Below are 20201 nucleotides of genomic sequence, written 5' to 3' on the forward strand. Positions count from 1 at the left end.
GGGAAAGAGGGAGAGAAGAAATACTAAAAACGCTATTGGAGATTTTGAAGACTCATGTTTGCTTTTGGTGACAGCGGCATGTGCATGCTTCTGACAAAAATGTCTGACTATGGAAATGGGCAACAGAGGTTTGAAGGCTCCTAAGTAATGAGGGAAGTTTTAACGTCCAACACTGATATTGCAGGTCTTGCAGCTGGGATCTTTCTTTGCATTTGCAGTAGACAAGCTCATTAGTTGGTGACCAGTAATTTCCGCAACTGTGCCGAGGGAGAGATCCACAGGATCAGTGTAAATTACTTCCAAAATAACATCCTGGGCATGATGGTAAACCATGACACCGTCTTCTTCATCGCAGGTCAGAAATTTATTATCTTTTATATTTAGTTGAGGAAGGCGCTGCTTACAGAATTCGTCTCCTGGTGATCCAACAGGGGCGATGACGAGAATGACATAGTGGTAAGCTGTGTACATGCAGTAGAAGTCTCCAAAGTACAAGTTAGTGTTTGGGTTGAAGAGTTTTTCCGCTGCAATCTCAAACCTGTATCTTCCATAAGGTGAATCTTGTGGTGGCTTCCCAGTGTTAAACTCAGTGTTGCAGCTAAAGAAGATGCCTTCCAGCTTCCCGCTGATTGGAGAGCCGTGGCTGCCACTGTTATCCTTAACAGAGGGCTGCATAGCATTCCCATGGTGCTCTCTACAAATGAATGACTGGTATTGTTTATTTTGTAACACACGTTAAAGAAAAAGTGGAAAGTTAGGACGTCATGCTGTTTGGTGACAGTACTGAAGGGACACAAAGGAAAACCATTAACCTGAAAACTGTGGTTAGTGTCATCATCTTAGGACCAAGAAAATCTAGTGACACCAGACGCAGAAAGAGCTAGAATAACTCCTGCTCAAGGGAAAAATCTGCTTTTCCAGTCTGGCTTCTCTGTCGGCTGTGAGCTGTGTGGGTCTTATATACAGGCAAAGAATAGCACAAAATAAAAAGCCCCCAAACTGCCAATACCTTTAATTAGCTGATTTGTTCAGCTTTCCACTACAATTCTAACAATAAACACATTTTAGTTTTAGCACGTGTTGGAAATTGCAAGTCAGTCTCAATATGCAGAATATACTGTTTGTTAATGCAGCTTTTTAGAATAGGCAGTATATATTTCATGTAGAAAACTGCCAGTGAAAGTTATTTCTGAACGATGTTTTCCAGAGAGCTTATGGGAAAGAATGTACCATCTACCATTGGGTTTTTTTCCCCAAAATGATAATTTCAGGTCTAATTTGTCTACCGCTGACTTCAATCAGAGCAAAGCTGGGCACAGAGTATTAGGCAATTTGATTAGTTTCCACTTTGGTTGGTATCCAGCTTCTGCAGTCACTAGTCCTAAGGGGAAAAATGTACAAGACTAACTCTTTTTTGCAAGCTGAGCTCAGTTTGGTTCCAGTGAAAAGAAACATTCAATGTAACAAGTGACTTTTTAAAACCCTAACTCCCAAATTGCACTCAGCAGCATTAGCCTGCTAAATTTAAGAGAACAGTCCAAAACATCCCGTCTAATCATCCCTTAGCACCTGAGATTTCATGTATAGCAGGACGCTCCCCAGAACTTGTGCCCCACACCTCTCTAGAAGTGCTGCGATGACAGCTTAGGCCCTGTCTGCACCCGCAACCATGTGATACCAGAAAAGGAAACATTCCCTTTTGTAAGTCAGTCCTGCAAAACACCAGATTTACTAGGCACCCTTAGAAAATGCCTTTATACACATTGACATATTAAAAGCACATGAGGCTGTGGGGCTGGAGAGTCTTACATCCTCTCCCCTCTTATTTTACTTTTACTCCCCCCCACCCTCAACACCCTCCTTTATTTTTTTTGAGGCGAGAGGAAACCAGCCAAAAAAGGGTGTTCTCTCTCTGCTTTTAACTTGCAACAGCTCCTGGTAAAATGGTGCTGTGTGGGAAAAGGTTTTACTTGGTTAAAGCGGGAGGTAGCAGTAAAAGCAAACAAATTCAGTGTATATATACAAAACAGTTCTAATCGACTGAGTAATGTCTCCGGCTGTGATTTGTTCATTATTTCTTATCTCCTCAGCAGCATATCTTAATTTGACTCTAAGTTAAATTTCAAAAGCTTCCTGGGCCATTCAAATACTACAGTTACTGTCTCAAGCCGTGTTTCACAAGACATTGATTGGGGTGGGGGGGTACAATTGGAATTTTATGACTGAAGCAATTACTAGGGAGGAAAAAAAAAAAAAAAAAAAATCAGCTTGAATAACCAGCAGCTCCGCAACCTGAAAAGCCAGGATTCTTGCAGTTCCATTTCTGTGGCAAGATACTGACATCCAGTGGCCAATTAGGCTAATTATAGGTCACTCTTGCCGGGGATCTGATCTGCTTTATGGCGCTCCCAGCCGAGGTAAGCAGCAGTGACATGAACACTACTCACAAGCTCACACTTCAAACCCTACGTTTAGGGGTTGCTGCTTTAGCACCGTGACAGCTGCTTGTTTGCCAATGCAACTAGAGCTACTCTACAAGCTTTTCCAAGCTTGTTCACTAGTTATGGCACCACAGAGGCCATTGGCAGGCATGGTAAAACACGGAATTTTTCCTAAAAGGAAGCATGTAGTTAGGGTTTTTACATAACATGCCAAAGGGTGTATTGTGGAAGGACTAGCCCTTGTGGCCATATTAGTACATTTCTGATCAGAAAATGTGACTATCGGTTATGGGTGTTCTAGATTTATACTGACCTGGTAAAACACAGCTTTTTGTCTTTTTCACTCACTAAGAAGGGAAAACAAACTAGTCTCTCTGTATGGAACCAAGAAAGCACATAAGCAGAGGGAGGGGAAAAGATACAGTGCAATCAATTAGAGTCACATTTGGCAGAACAAGGTCAAAACCACAGCACCTCAGTCGCAATTTTTGAAGCTCTATGAATGCAAAGACAGGTGCACTATGATTCCATTGCTGAAAACAAAGCTTTATGAGAATTGGAACCACCACAGGCATTCCCTTCTGAGGTGTCTAGTCCAGGATGGCCCCAGGGATTTACAAGATCCTCAAAAAGCCTCAACAACTGCTATTCATTCTCTACCTCCAGTGAGTTTTGCAGCTTTGTCACTATGTACAATAAATTAATTCTTCCAAAACACAGAAGGAAAAGAGCAAACCCCATGCTCTGGAATATACAAGACGCTCCTGGAATCAAGGAGATACTCATGACTACAAAGTGGGTACATTTCCAAGGGTGGTGGAAACTCTTTGGAGTTGGATTCCCTTGAGTATTTTTTTTTCTTCACCAGTTTTAAAAAACTTCTAGTTGTAGATAGGTACTAGTGTGACACCCACATAAAACTGGAATTATGGGGCACAGCAGCAGCCCCTTCTCAGTACACATTAAAGCAGCATAGTCAGTGCTGCTACTCTTCTGACACAGCGCTGGAACAGATGTTGACGCACTGCTTACCTCTCATCTGTGTTCTTCTAACAGTGGCAGGTTACCGCTGCATGCTGGCTGCTCCTGCTCAGTCAGTACATGAGCTTTGACTCCTTCTATTGAAAATTCTTCTTTTCTACTGTAATAACGCTTCCGGTTGCATGTGCAAAGGCACACTGGGTCTCCAACAGGAATAAGGAACCTACCTCCAGCTATCCCATTTATTCATTCCAACTGAAGCACAGTGTTGTAAAATTGTCTAAACATCATCTCCTCTCCCTCCCAACACGATCTGTAAATTCACATTCAGGTTGCAGAGCCTCACTTAACTACATTTGGGCATAGAAATGGGGTGGTTGTATGTGGAGAGCAAATATTTGAAGGACAACTCTTATATACAGGCAAATGCCTATGCACACAGTTGTGCACTCCTACTATTAGACACCTCACTTGGAATTTCTTAGTACAATAGAAGTATTTGACTAATAAACACTGTTATGATAACAGACACTTTAATCAGGCTGGAGACCCTGTGGATACTCCAGTTCCTGCTTCAAAACACAGACTTTTATTGCCTAATGAAAGTGCTGAGTTAAGCAAGGTGAAGGACATTAGTTGCATTTTATTTTTTCCCTTCTTTTAAACTGGCAATAAAACACACACACCTTCTGTTTTAGCTTTAGCACAGCTGCCTACATTTACTTATTTTCATTACTCCCTTAATTTTCCAAACAATTTTGCATATGCTTACTTTCTTACCTCATATAATCAAAGTATTCTTTGTGCTGATTCCGATAAAAAACAGACAGTTTAAGCATACGGCCTGCAATCACTTCAGCTTTTTCCAATAGCTGTGTTAGGTGAACTTTTGAATAATCTGGAAAGAAAAGAAAATCTGCTAGTATGGGGGGGCAGGAAAAATCACACTACTCTCCAAAAGCTACACATAGATGCAGACTTAAAATTGGGAACAAATGCTCAGTTACATAACTCACATCATGCAGCAGCTATACAGAAACTATATAGCCCAGTACCAGTTTCCAACAGTGGCACCAGACAAATGGCAGGAACATACAATGCATACATGTTTGATTCTCCTCACTCCTTTCCCCGTGAATACTCTGCAAGCCTACGGCAACTTTCAGCTGAGGATTCCCTGTGTTAGAGCTGGCTTCCTTGCATTTGGGACTGCAGAGGAGCTGAGAACTGCCCTCTCTGACTTTGTCACTTGACAAACTGTTTGCTAAAACATACCCATTTGTGAGCCATAACTACAAAAGCTTGCTCAGGACCCAGCCTAAACAGCATCTCAATTAACATGGGCTCCACAGAGAGCTCGCTTCAGCACTCAGCTTTCACACCAGCAAGCACATTGGCACTAGGTGATGAACATCTAGAGGAAAAGACTTAAAAATCAATGACAGGCTAAAGTGATCCTCGGGACAGGGTGTTGGTGGTGCTCAGGCTTTGCAGCATGCAGAGAAGGGAGAGCAGCAGAATGTCTTAAGCAAGCTGTCTGTCAGGGAGTGGCCACTCCAGCTTCTCTCCACAGGTGCTAGTAGCCATCAACAGGCACACAAGTAGCCCTGCTCCACTTTGGTTCACCAGTCTCCTTTCCTAGCCTGGGACAAGCAATGGTGCTAGGCACAGCGCTTTGGGGCAGCTAAGCTATTGGGGGACAAAGGGACATGCCAGCTGCCTCCCACCTCTCATTAACACACCAAACCTGAGCACATACAAAGCCTAAAGTTAGAATTCCAGTTTCCAGGTGTGACTACTATAACTCTCCCAGCCTAGCTGACGCTGGTAGATGGCTAACCCACTCATGCAGCAAAGCTAGCGTTAATTGCATACATCCTATGGTGCATGTTTCCTCAGCAATATTACCTGCTGTGCAAAACTCGATGATTTCACTCCACTCAGAAACAACATAATCGCCATCAACTTGCTTTGATGCCGTCTGCACTGCTACTGTGTATTCTGTTCTTGGGCTCAGGAACCAGTGCCCGCGGACTGTCATAGGCAAAGGAACAGCTTTGGCCACCAATTTAGTGGGAACATCCTGATGAAAACAAAAAGACAAAACAACACACAAGTCAGCAGTGCAACCAAACCATCCCACCACCTCTTCCTGCGTTGCTCTTCTGCTTAAACTTCAGTTACTTCTCACAGTCCACCAGTGCAGCAAAGTTACCAGAGGGGCTGACGACAACGATCTAAGGTCTGCTCTAAGAGCTACAGCGATAACGTGCATGGATGCAAACTGATACTATTACATATAGCCCAAATAAATAATTCAGACTAGGGCCATTTGTGCGTAAGTACGCAAACAGAGAAAGACATGCTACTGAGTATAAGGACATCTTAATTTAAGAGCTTCTTCAGCTCTCATTACCATTGTTTTCTTTCAGCCAGTGTAACAAAAAAACCCCAAATTCCTCCTGCTGTCAATCATATCTTCCAAACCAGACTTCAACAGAGAAATTTTGCAGATTAACTTTGTGTGTTTTACATGTATCAAAATACCTGTATGTACGGTAAGAGCCAGAACAAGCCAAACGTACACAGCTATATGGTTTGTGCCTGTCATTGCACCTCTTGCTTCCCACCCCACCACCATTTCCAATACCCTGTTTTGCTCTTCCTGTGTATTGCACTACAGTGAGACAAAGAATAGCTGCTTGTTATTGTTGAAATACATAATTTCTACAGCACCAAAGACAGTAGCACAGACCACCAAGGGGAAGAAAAAAAAATGGAGAACTGGACAGTTTGTGTTAGAATTGTAGGTGAAAGGACTCCCGGTGGAGTTGAATGCTTCTCTGCTTGGTGTACCCGAGAAGCTGCGGTAGACAGGTATTTACTCTTCAATATTTATCAGTAATCATAGAATAGGAAGATGGCTGTCATTTGAAAAGTGGGCATTTTAGATAACATCCATGGCTGTCCACATATAAATACTAGTCCATAGTCATCTACCTACAAATACTAGCACAGTAGTTCCTTAAGGAAAAAAGAAATATATAGAGACATTTTCTGTTCATGATCTGTAAGCAAGACCCAAAAGATTTTTTTTTGCTTGTCTTCTATTGTGGAAAAATATCTTTTATTGTTTTTCTGTAGGCAAAAAATATTATTCAGTTTCTGTATTAAGAAACTGTAAAATTAGAAGGTTGCGATATTACGGGAACTGAAATGTGATTGAATGATAATCAAGGGTAAGATTTTGTCATGATTTCTTTTTTGCTAATTCTCATTCAAATCAAATAACAGCTGGGAGAAAACTTTATCTGTAAAGGACTCAGTTGTGCACTCTGAAATAAATAATATATAAAAGATAGAGAAAAATTACAAGGAAAAAGAAAAGAAACCTCAAATGACATTTAAAGCTGCCACCCTGGAACTATATCACAAAGGCATCCCGCTGGACTGTATCGGCTAATGCTAAAGCAGCCAGCAGCTGCTGCAGTCACAATCATTAGTCTTCCTGTCATCTTCCCTTTGTCTATGGGTAAAAACTGCCTCCACCTGGGTCAGGTCTCTGTGCCCACAACCCGGTGGAGGGTTTTGCCCCCATTAATTTTGTCAGTTTCCATGTAACATTAAAAGTCTAATTGCTCCCATGCATCAAAGCCTTACCTTACAGCTATGTATCAGGAAACTCTTCTAACTGTACCAAAAAAGGGCAGACTACCTAAAACCACATTAAATAGAGGGTTTTATCTATTGCACAGCTGGGGAGGAGGGGCAGACATGATACTTTTCATAACTCTAATCTGTTGTTCTTTTTTAAGGTTGCTATAACTGAGCTCAGGAAAAATGTTCAAATGTTCACGTTGAAATTTCTCTGGGGTTTCTCCATTTCTTCCATTCACCTCTTTTCTGCTCAGCTCCCATTCCTGGCTAAGCCCCCAAAGAAGTGCAAAGGAGGTTATATGCCAGCCGGAATTCTGGAGTGGCAGATGGCTGCTCCGCCACCAGCACCCATCAGACAACTCTAAAGGCACCTAGACAGCAATAATTTCCAAGAACAACCTGGAAGCGCTGAATAACTAAGCAGGAAGGTATACCAATCACACTACCTCATCTCCTTTTTGGGAGGAGCTGCCTGCTCTGCAATCCCTTTTCATTGCCAAAGCAACAGCTTTCAATTTTCAGCTTTTTGCCATTTCATCTTCCGTTCACTGGGTCTGCTGATAAGACGCACTGTGGGAACTCAGCACACCCAGGTTCTAGTCCTAGTTTTGCTAAATATCTGAGCCTCATTTCCTGTTACATGGTATCTTAAAAAAGAGGGGAGATACACAAATTGCACTGAAAAAAAAAAGTGTCTTACTAGAATTCTAGTCTTTACACACTAATAACAATACAAATCTCCTCCTTCACAGATACAATAGTCGTAAATAATTAAACTATATGCACGCTGAATATGCTGAATATATCTTATATCTTTGCCAACAGAAGAAGTATCAAAAGGATGAATCATTCATGTATGCTCTCCTGGGTACAGAAGGAAAGAAACAGCCCCATTTCCTGAAGTGCAGCATCTGTGTATCAGGTTGTCTATATCCCAAGTCACTTGCTCACAGCCATGTGCGAAATCTGAGACTTAACACTAACTCTCTACAAGTCAGAAAACAGTTTAACCTGGTCATCTGGGCTTATCACCTCTGAGAGAGACAGACAGTGATTTACCCTACCTGTAAGCTAAGCAAGGATGATTTTTTTTCTCCTAAAGATGCCTGTCTCCTTCCACAGCCTGACTGCTGGATGCCTCCTGAGAGCAAGTCCCAAGGCTCTTTTTTATAACTAAGTGGTAGGGCTCACTCTTTTCTTTCTAAAAAGCTCTGCTAGTAATAAAGCTGCATGAAAGCAAACACATATGTGCTCTGGCACAGATAGTTGTTAGAGTATTGAAAATCTGTGCAGTTCTCTCACTCACCCTGTCTGCTGTCTGCATTTCCAGCATTCTGGCTGGGGGGAAAACAAACACACAAACAAACAAAAGCCCCCAAAAACTTTCCCAAAGTCACTAACACAATTAGCACCAAGAACTTTTAAGTTAATTCTGACAAGACATCCAACTTACTAATCATTTCAATTGATAGACTTTAGCCTCCTGTTCTTACAAAACCAATTACCTCTCTCCTTTGACTAAACACTTAATCACAGCAAAAAGCTATGGAATTGCTGAGAAAGATGAAATAAATCTAATGGCTTATCTTTATTACACTATCAATATCCTTTTTCTTGGTCTCCATTTTAACACTAGTCTCATCACTGTGATACAGATTTTGAAGTGAATATTGTGTTTGATCTGGTAGGGTGGCTCTACCTTTTACAAAAACAAATTTTACAACTTTACACCAGTTTGCACATGAATGAAAAAAACATGCAGGTTAAAAGAAATTAAAAAGAATCCCTCCAAGTAAGCATATTTATACTAGAAAGTTTATTTATTACTGCAATATAAAATGGCAATTCAAATCCAAAGGCTGCCAGTACAACATTAATAACAGTAAGAAAAAAGCAAACATACCCTATTTCATTTGCTACCACAATTAAAAATAGGTCATAATAAATGGCTATTACAACATTAAATTTGGTAGTGCTTTTCACGCTGGTTCCTAGCAACAGCAACATCTTGGCCAAACATGTAAAATTCTTGATTTCAAGCAGTAGTAAGTGATTTTTCATTACGCTCAATGAATATGTTACTTCCAACCACATTAAGAAGAAAAAAAAGTCAAATAAGAAAATGTGAAAATTATACACATGCTATTAACAGCAGTCACAGAAAAATTACTCCCACAATAAAAAGCCTCAGAGAAATTGGTGGAAATATTTCCTGATTATCCCAATGGTTTATAAGCCAATAGTAATTTAGGTGTTGGTAGAATTAGAGCTCTCATATATGCCTGGATGGTCATTTATGCCTTGGCAAACCTTATCTTTTAGACATATTGCCAACATTGTTTTTAAATTTGCAGATGATTGTGTTGTTTTATCTTCTATCTCATTCCATGTTTCTCTAGACATCTCAGTATTTCAACTATTCTGAGGTCAAAGCAAATTTTGCTGGATTTGATAACTACAGATTCTGCAATACATTCACAGTATGTCCTTGCATCAGTGGCTTGAGGAAAGAGGCCAGATGAATATTCAGGTCACAGTGCTGAATGCTGCAAACTAAAATTGCTGGAAGCCTTCCTAGAAGGGCATTAGAATTTGTGACTCTTCTGTTGAAATGACATGTGTTGCTCTCATGAGTCTGTCACTGAACAAGGACAGGCACAGAATACATAAATTGTTTAAATAATGATTAAGAACTAGTCAGGAATAAAAATGTCTGTCTTGCAATAAATTGCACAGGTTCCAAAACCGTTGTAGTTTCAAATGAAATAGAAAAGGTAATGTTCAGTTCTCTATTAAACAAATGTATTCATGTGTACACGCCCATAGGCTAGAGATGGAGAAGGTATTCAGAGTAAAAAAGTTGTCAATTAGATTAATCAAACCCCACCTTTGCTGGATGTCCAATACCTGTTTCCCACAGTCTAGCTTTGAAAGGTTAATAAAACACTGAGATTCACTTCATTAAAATCAAATATTTCCACCTTGATTGTTAAACGAAAATTACCTTGTGTTTAAATTTGTTGGAATTCTTGTTTTCTTTCTTGTTGAGATCAATGAAGTAATGAGTAATGCGGTCCTTGGATTTAGAATCCATCTCCCAAGAAATCTTGAAGGAGTCACATGTGATGTTACTTATTTTGATGTTGTGCGGGACTGGAAGTTCCTCCATCTCTGCAATCCCACTGTCTTGTGATTTATTCCCTGCATAAAAAATAAGCACGATTCATTCAGTTAAAGGCCTATTAGATATCTGTTTTCTGTGCTCCAATACAATCACATCTCTGAACAGCCTTTCAGAAAGTCTTATAGGTACTCAGAAGCAACTATGAGGTACAATTACGTAAATCTCAATTTCAGTGATGGGAAATATTGAAAAGGCATAAAAGTCCTCATGTGGATAAAACCCGATAACACGTAAGCAGCCTGCACAGACTGGCTAGTATCACAATGTGTGCAGTTGTAGTTTGAGGATAAGAAACGTCTGAAGGTATCTGGTGCTACATCGTTTAGTTAAGATGCAAGCAAGGTCCACAGTTAATATAATGGCCCTATCCATACCTGTCAGTGAAATAAATACAAACAGAACTCATATTCAGCCTAAAACTATTTTTCAAGCACAAAGTAAAACCAATCTCTTCAAGGTTTATAGATGGTGTATGTACACAAACATATGTATACACATATATAAAACACTGTCTCCTTCACAATGCAAAAATTAACAGTGATCATTTTGTTGAGCCACAGTAAAAGGGACATACACACAATTTCATTTTCTGGTCCTGATTTTCTCTATTCTATTTGCCGTGTTGAGATCCTGCAGTTTTCTTGGGAAGTTTTTCCCAACTTCTCTAAGTGCATATGGTAGATGAACAAATTGCCATTGACCCCCCAAAACATCGCAAGTTCTAAGATTAGGTCTTCCTTTAGTTCCCAAGGCAACCTTGTAGTAGATCATTCTGTGAACATTAAAACTCAGAAACATTACGTGATCTTGCACTACATAAGACAAGTCAAAAGCAAAACAAATAATTAAAATAAGCAAAAAGGCAAGAAAAATTAGTGGGTAGAAAGGAAAATATAGCAGAGGAAAGGAAAAAAATAGAGAAAATTATGTAAGAGATGGAGTAAAGAAACAGGGCATAAAATTGAAATGAAACATAGGTAAAAACAGAAAGAAGCAATGGAGAAAAACAAGGCTAATGCCTACGTAAGAAATAGAGGAAAGCTCCTAAATTCTGTCCAGATGAGGAAGATTGGAAGCCTATGGGAAAGATGTGAGGGAACACATTGTCAGAAATATTTTAGTCGCACTTAATTATACAAAAAGATAGTATTTATATACTTCCATCATAACTGATACAAAACTGGACACAGAAAGTGAGTCTAGTCTGTAATAATAGTAAAAATGTGACTTGGAAAACATTAGGGACATTTCAACCTATCAACATATGTTGTCAAAGAATTATATGAACATCTCCATGCAGGAATATTAAGGTCGGCATGATTGTTCAAAATTCTCTTAATGGATATGTGAAAGTCAATCACAGAGTCTGCAAAATCCATAGATTTCCAGCTAGTGCTCTGAATAAAGTAATTTTACTGATGACTTCGAGAACCAATAATAACACTTTTCTATTTTTGTTCCATTTTATGCATTTACATCCAACAGGTTGTCTATTCTTTAAACATCCTATTGCTCTTTTTTTTCCTTTTCAACCAATATCAAAGTCAGATGGTGCATGGCCTTGCGCAAAATCCTACCCTGTTTGTGCCGTCCACAATGACATTTTCAACAGCTGTACTGGCTGCAATAGACTCTGAAATACCAGTCATTACTGAAAGCTTTCTGCTCATATGAAATACATGGTAAGTGCTTTTCCCATCATGAGATTTCAGCAAGCCAGCAGGGAGAAAATGGCATTGCTTTCTTTTGTAAGCATTTTGTATTTGAAAAATGACTGAAAGCTCTACCAGGTACACTGAAAAGGCTACATATGATTGCTCTGCCAGGAGCGAGGCTCTGTGTTTAAGCAAAAGATGGAGTGATGCTGCTGAGGTTCTCAGACCTCCTGGAGAGCTGGACGGGCTTAGATCCCACCACAATGAGTAACTGAATAAAGACCTGAACGGATATGGAGTCAGGAAGTCCAAGACATCTATATCCACAATATATTAATGTGCAACTTCTGTGCTTCAAAAGTAACCCTCTATACTCCATAACATGTTACAAACAGCCAAACTAGTTGAAGCTTCAGGAGACGTGCAAAGCAGTAATGACCACTGACAAAAAGTTACACAGATGAAAAAAAAATTTTGGACCACACCGATGACAGTCAAAAAGCAAAAGTGCTTCTGTAAATGGGTATTGTTTTCTGTACAATTCTTGGAAATAATGTCTGGTACACATCTTTAGATGTTTGTGCTCCTGGATCCTTTCACTTTCTTTGCTTAAGTGAATAAATAGTTTAAGGACATGTCTAGCAGAAAATCTCCAGGTAATTGTTAACAGCTGTCCTGGTTTGAGCGACACAGGACTAATTTCTCTTTCAGTAATTTTACTTTTCAGTAAAGTATCTTCTAATGCTCGGGAAAACTGCACTTTTAGAAGACTCTGGTGTCTGAATTTGTGAAAATATTTACTTCATACCCAGCTATGGTATGCAGGTTTCAAGGTTTCAGTGTTTTTGAGCTCACCAGGTGCAGGGATGAGGAGGAGCGAGACCCGGGCACTTGACCCAAGCTGCTCAACACTATTATTTCACACCATGAACGTCACATTCAATATAAATTAGAAAGTTTGCTGAAGAGTTTCTTTCTCCCTTGATGGCTGCCATCCTGAGAACTTCTTGCCCCGGTGCCGGACCCCTGAGCCGTTCCCTTCCTCCCAAAGCCATAGTGCTCGTAGTGTCCAACATTTGCTGTCCACTGCTGGGAGTGCACAGCTTCCGACTGGTATAATTGGCTGAGTACAATCCTTGTATATTTTATATTGGTATCGGGATCAGTTCTGGTTCTTTAGTGTTACTAACGCTAATTATGTAGTCTTATTCTATTAAATCTGTTTATATTTCAACCCTTGTGTTTGCTTGGTTTTTTTTTTTCAATTCGCCTTCTCAGGTAGGGAGGGGTCATCAGGTGAGAGAATAGTTGTCTAAACGACAATAAATTGTTGTGGGTTTCTCAAACTACAACAGCAACATTTTTAATATGTCAGAAAAAGAAACCACTTGTATTACTATGTGCTAAGCTATCCTTTTTTTTGTGATGGAACAAAATCCAAAATAAAAACTTTTCAGAAATCTTTAAAGCTCTTTGAAAGTGGAAAAAAAATATTTTACAGATTTTGAAATACAAACAGAATATGAAATAAGAAGGTAAATTACCTCACAATCATCACCAGCAAGCAATACTCCAGTTTCCCTTCTATTTAGAATATGAAGTACCTGTGATATTTGTAATGCATATTACATTCGTATTTTGATACATATTTGTGTAGTCCTGAATGTCAAAATCCATTGAGTTGAAAGGCAGTAAGAGGAACCTGATAATGATAGATAGTATTAATATGGAGGATAACAACTGCGAGTATTGGTAAATGGTAACTTATGAATAGCCATTAGTGTACCATTGAATGGGAAAAAAGGAAAAAAGGACAGAGAATGAAAAGCGTGCTCTTGCTCTCTTAGAAGCTAAGGAACTGGTGCAAAGGACTTAGATGCTAAGATCACTTGTAACAGCTACATAACATGGAATATATCCATTAGAGTTTACCAATATTATAAAAACATTACAACTACTATAATACATAGTCATATAGTTATAAGACAAAATAGTAAGAATGGGAAGAATTTTCAATAGCAGAAGGGTAACTTTGAACTAAACTTGGAAGTCAGGTGTTTCAGAAAATACTACTATCTGCTTTTGAAGTGGGGGTTCAACTAGGGTCTGATAATATTGTCAACCAAACCACTTAAAAATGCTGGCTGTTACAAAGGACTGCTTAGCAGCCCACCCACTAGTTAAAACTACAGACTTCACGTGTGTGGTAAGTAAAATATAGGTGTCATGGAGACCAAAACCTGACAGATATAACTGACTAAGAAGGCAACGCATTTGTACCTTGCCTTTTTTCCACTTGTGCTTTGGTGAATATTTTGAATTGGTTTTCATACTGGAAAGCATGTCCACTTCAAAACCCTTCTTCTTTATACCAGGATCAATTTAAAGAGTAGATCAATATCAGGAAATAGAATGCCTACTAAAAGCAGAAATAGCAGCTGAACTTACTCAAAACCAGCATATAGTTGCCCTAAAGCACTCAAAAACTTCAGCTGAAAGGAAGTTACTACTGTTATGGATATGAAAATAGATGGAGAAGGCCTTAGAACTGGCTGCTTTCATCTTTGTTGCTTTGCCACTTCATTGAGGCTAAATTGACCTTTCTTTGATGAAGCATCACAATACAGACAAAAACTGAAAAAGAAAGTAGCATAGGAAATGTTACTCTGAACAGCTTCAATCAAATTAAAACAGATCAACTTCCAATTAAAATGGCTGCTTCATTTTGCACATTTGTGTTGCTTCAACACAGAAAGCAACTGCAGAACTGGAGAGAAACATTGCTTTCAGGTCTCTTTTGCAGAGAAACTTACAGAAGATTTAGTAGTCAAACAAACCTGGTCTCCCCTGCCAAAAAAACCTAGGCGTGTCATCCCTATGTGCTGCAGAAACACCTCTGTTTTAACAGAAAAACAGTTCACTTCTAGAACAAGCAAAAGGCCCCAGTGATTCTTGACCCATATAATAAGAAGTCAAAGACCACTCGTGTGCATAAGGCCATGCTGGAAGCATAAGACTTTAAATTTCTTCAAAGCCAAACAATAAATATAACACGGCAGCTTTACTGAGATCAGCTGGAGAACTGCAAGATTAATGCTTTATGCTCCTGTTCACAGGCTTATCTCTCTCTGCCATATCCAGAGTTAAATTTCAAGTTAAATTTTCTAATCAATTTTAAAGCGGTTATGATACTCACTGCTGAAGCTGAGCCAAAATGCTGGCAAATGGGTAACAAACTGATTTTATTTATATACACATAGACACACTTAATTTAGTACCCTCATTATATCTTCTACTTACATAAATTATCTCTGAACAGGAAAAAAAAAGGCAGAAAATTCCCATTGAACATTCATGGCTTTCATCTGCCACCATTGGAGACAAATGATAAGACTTAGAAATTGAAAGCGCACACTGAACAGATCTGGAAAAAGATGTTTTTTTTTTTAATTTGCCTCGTCACTCAAAACAAGCTGAACCACTACATCTGCAGCAGAGAAAGGATGGTGGAGAACAACCCGAACACAACCTCTCTGATTGGTAGCTACTAAGCATTCACAATCACTGAATTTTTATAATTTTAGAATACTTAATCATTCTTTTTCCTTAGTTCTAAAAATGCAGAACTTCACAGCAGGGCAAGGGAGTATGTGCCTACTGATTTTTCACTTCACAGACAAACTGTTTATGCTATCCACAAAAGAAATCCTGAAAAGGCTAATTTGTAATCCACTCTCTAAGCATACTTACAGCTCACAGAAGTGAGTTTTATGAAACGAGACCAGCAAAATAATACATTTCTGGGTTCCTATGACCTTGCTGATAGATGTTTTGAGACTCAGATATTATCTTGGGAAATACATTTCTGCTATTAAGCATTAACAATGGAAAAAATTAACTGAAGCAGTATGATACACATTTAATGAATATATAGAATCCCTACACATACATCTGTATTTGCCATAGTTTGAATGTAATTCATCATTTGGAAACATTAAAGAAATGGGTTTGTGCTCAAAGGTTATATACCAGACATGCTGCAGTAGAATTCCTAGGTATTCAGAACTCATGCAATTTGTATTCAGCAATCAAATCACACCCTCTTTCCCATAACTACATCCATAACACTAATATGCCACCTTTCACAGCATTAACTATGTAGCTTCCTGCACTATGCAACCATGAAGAATTATCCAGCAGTCAAGAAACAAATTCACTGAAAACAGAACCTGCAAATGACTGAATACAATGACATAACAACCATCCATCAACAGGGAAAAAAACTACAGATATTACAGCCATAATGAGTGTGATTCCTTGTACTCAGTGTGAAGTAAACTCCGTGAAATATTCATTCCACTGCAATGATGTCCATTAAATCTGGAGAAATTAAAAGGAGGCAGGGCCAGGTGAAATCCTTTTCTCTGCTGGAGCTGTGAAAGTATCCCTTCCATAATCATAGATGACAAAATACAGCTGTAAAATATTACTATTTCTCTGCAATTTAGACTTGGATTCTAGGGGGAATGACCATCAAAGTAATATAAGAACACTTTTTAGATTGCTATTTACCCTTCATGGGGTTTAGATTCAACTGATTCAGATATTTGTCCGATACCTGGACAAAAATTACATATCTATTTTAAATGTGGAAAAAATGCAAGTATCTAAATAGAATTTGGAATAAAAGGGGGTCTGTTTGAAGCATCATTCAACCAAATTTAGAGCTGTCCTAAGTAGTGGCGGAAAGTTACACATCACTGAAGTGATGTAAATGAGCTTTATATCACAGAGCCCAAACATACCAGGAGAACAAGCAACAGAAAAGAGAAGAAAGTGATAAAAGAGCTTTTCCTTGCCTTACTTTAAAATCTCTTGTCAACTGTGTTTCCTGCTAAGGCTTTGTCCTTCTGTCCCTCAAGATGCAAATTACATCAGCTTAATGAAGTGTAACTTACATTTTCATTTAAACCCATTATGAACCCCCTTTAACATGTATAAATAGATTGCCTCTTCTGGCATCACACTGGAAAATCTCCAATTGTACAGACAAAGACAAATCATCTGGTTCTAAGTTTCTTTGTACCCAGGGATAAACCTTCAGTGTCTTTAGAGCCACGCTGTGGGAAACATGGACTTCTGATGCTTTTGGAGCAGACATTCAAAAAAAAATCACTATTATGCCTCTCCTATGCTGCCACCACCATTGCCACAGATCTTTGAAAACATGTTCCCAAAGGATTCATAAAAAAACATTAAGGCATTTTGGGGCTGCCAATTTGTACTTTGTAAATCTCACGCTTGTCCTTGCATCTGAAGTCATTGTTATTAACAAGTTTCTTTACCGGAGGATGAAACTCTTTGCATTTAATATGGTCTAGATTTAAAACAAAACACAACATGAACAGCGGAATCCTTGTTAGTGATGGCTATTTCCAGTTACAATACTGTATTTTCCAGCTGTAAGTTACACTGAAACATCCTAAGAGCTCACTAGTCTAGCTACCACATTCTCAACTGACTTAGGAACAGCAGTTTCTTAAACTTTGATTTCACAGTGACTTGCAAAAAACAGCTGTCTAAACCCTCAGCTTAATTTTCCAGAAGACATGCACATATTTAGAGATTTCAAATAAACACAGTGTTAAAAGTCAGGGAATCTAATAATTTCCAAAGAATTTAATTGAAAATACAGAAATGCCACTACTTCTTACAGTCAAGGCACTCATTTAAGGCGCAATTAAAACTTGGTAGAGGAACAGGAAAGTAAATAACTGGCTGTCCTCTGAATTTACCTCTAGCAGCAACAAAGAAGAAAACAGTTCAAGACACTTTCCAAAAACGAGATCTTTTGACATTTATATGATGAAAAATGGCTTTCTGATGGGGGGGCTGATGGAAAACTAGGTGACACAAACCACATATTTTAGGGGGACTATACAGACAATAAAGAAAACTAAGCCCATGTAACATGCCAAGCCACTGAAGAACCTCTACCTTTAACACTGACCTGTGGCCCAGGATTGAAAGTTTGCTACAAAAAGAAAGCCTAGATTCAGTGGTAATTGTTCCACTCACACAAACTGTGGTTGTCTGTGCTAATGCAACTCAAAACATCCTCCAGGTTGCTGCAATTTTTCATGGCAGGCAAGACACCTGGAAGCTACTGAACTGGACTAGGAACACCAAAAGCGCAAGGAAGCCCTGGTGATACCCCCCAACCAGCAAGTGGGAGGAAAGCCAGTGGAACAATCATCATGCCACTTCTGCCTCACCACAATATTCTCCTACACTGATGTAATTTCATTTATCTGGTTCACGTAGTTTGGGGGTTATCTGGGGTGCTCTCACGCAGAAGATAGTACAGTGCAGCACTTGGTGCACTACCTTTAGAAAGACACACAAGATATTAACACCTGCAGTTACTTCTGTGAAGTGTCAGCTCCATGAAAACTTAGGAATTCAATAAGGGAAATGTGACAAAGGTTTGTGAGCCAGAAAATAAGCAAAGTGAGACTTTATCTACATAGCACCAAATTAAAAGCTAATGATTAATACATTCTGGGAAGATAACTGAAAATCAAAAGATATGTAGATGAGGATGAGAGGCATAGAGGAAAAAAATGTAAGTTAAAACAACTTTGGAGACTCCAAAATATCAGGCTGACATTATACATATACCAATAGCACATGTAATAAACACACCAAAAGCCAAATAAAATCTTATACAAATCACATTTTTTTTAAATGTCACCTTTTTCAGATCTTAAAATACATCCATTGGGGAAAACTGAAAGTGTTTTTCTCAAGTTAACATTTTCAGATCTTAAAATACATCCATTGGGGAAAACAGAAAGTGTTTTTCTCAAGTTAACATTTTCAATACAATGAGAGGACTTAGCTATGACCTTTTGAAGTAGAAATGTTTGATGAGAGGGGATCAACTTCATAAAGACCACCTAGGTACCATGACATAAGAAATCCTCTTACTAGATACTGATACTAACAACTGAAAGCAACTCATTTAGAAACAGTAACTCCCATAAAATTAGGAGACACATATTTACACCTTCTGAAACAGAAATATTTCTAACTTTCCTTGTCTTGATGATTCAGCTGTTTATGTATCAGCTCTATAAAGGTAAAATATTAAGATTGTAATTCTAAAAAAATGATATAGACTGACAATATTCGAGTGCTATAATTCTGACTGAATTCTAGAAGTTACTGTGGAGGTATTTTATTCATTCAAAAAATTCAATAGGAGGGAGAATTACTCTTTCTCTATAACCATCAAATATGACAGGAAAGTGCCAGGAAATTATATATTAGCTGGATACTTTAAATTTAACGAAGCAAAAATATAACATCGTGTTTTTCTTCTGAGCTCTGGAATTAATGGTTCCCTGTCCAACTGCTAGCTATATAAAATTGTTTTACAGGACCAGGAAAACCCGTCCTTACCATGCAAATAATTAAACTGAATATCAAGAATTTCAATGTTCACTGCAACACCTTGTTCAAGAGAGACAATGAAATCACACAAAGGAAATACAAATACAACAACATTTATACAAATATCAAACCAAGGCTGTTATTTGTTAGGCCATGTAAGTGGCACTTCTCCAGGATGGCTATTCTATTTCAAAGTTCAACTTGCTATCCATAACCACATAAGTAACATTATGCTTTGTTTGTGCATCTTTTCATGTACAAAAAAATGAGTGAATAGTCTCAGACTCTTAAATGTCTCTCTCCTCTCCCCAGAATCCTGATAAACTAACTCCCAATACAGATTTTTATATTTATATAAGCATATTTAAGAATATTTTCTAAATGAGTATCCTTGTAAAACCAATTCCTACATTAGATAAAGAGAGAATGCCTGGCTCTATAAATCCTGTTAGAGGGATAAACCCTTCTAAATCTTCTCCTCATTTCCTCTCCATGTCTGATACTACTGTTATGCATTTTCTAGTAAGATAATGTGCACTCTGTCCAACATTTTAAAAAATAGTTTTGAAAAAAAAAAGCATTACTTATTTTTAATATGTATACCTATATTTACTGAGGGTTTTTTTTAAAGTGTTCATATACATTTGGATTCTCTTGTAACTTGGTTTTAACTCAAGGCTTAATTTAGCTGTTTCCTACTAATCTACACCACTGACTTAAGCAGGAATATTCCACATTGCAAAACAAAGAGAACAAAACTAGGCTCTGTGAGCACAATTGTGCCTTTAGGAGAGCCATCTTCCTCAGCAGAGGGTAACCCAAAACTGT

At 38.5% G+C, this 20201-nt stretch overlaps 1 protein-coding gene across 1 annotated transcript in view; it reads right to left on the reverse strand.

Annotated features, from left to right (window-relative positions):
• The window catches only part of PHYHIPL (phytanoyl-CoA 2-hydroxylase interacting protein-like), a 36412-nt gene that overhangs the window by 578 nt on the left and 15633 nt on the right, over positions 1-20201 (reverse strand). Inside the window, exons 2-5 of the mRNA XM_009889816.1 lie at positions 10084-10280; positions 5331-5505; positions 4203-4320; positions 1-694 (exon numbers count right to left, since the gene is read on the reverse strand). The exon at positions 1-694 is cut by the window's left edge and continues 578 nt beyond it. Coding sequence (XP_009888118.1) covers positions 160-694; positions 4203-4320; positions 5331-5505; positions 10084-10280 — 1025 coding nt within the window. The 3' untranslated portion in view covers positions 1-159. The remainder of the gene's footprint in view (positions 695-4202; positions 4321-5330; positions 5506-10083; positions 10281-20201) is intronic.

The sequence above is a fragment of the Charadrius vociferus genome, unplaced genomic scaffold (genome assembly GCF_000708025.1).
Source record: "Charadrius vociferus isolate BGI_N301 unplaced genomic scaffold, ASM70802v2 scaffold738, whole genome shotgun sequence".
NCBI classification, from domain to species: domain Eukaryota; kingdom Metazoa; phylum Chordata; class Aves; order Charadriiformes; family Charadriidae; genus Charadrius; species Charadrius vociferus.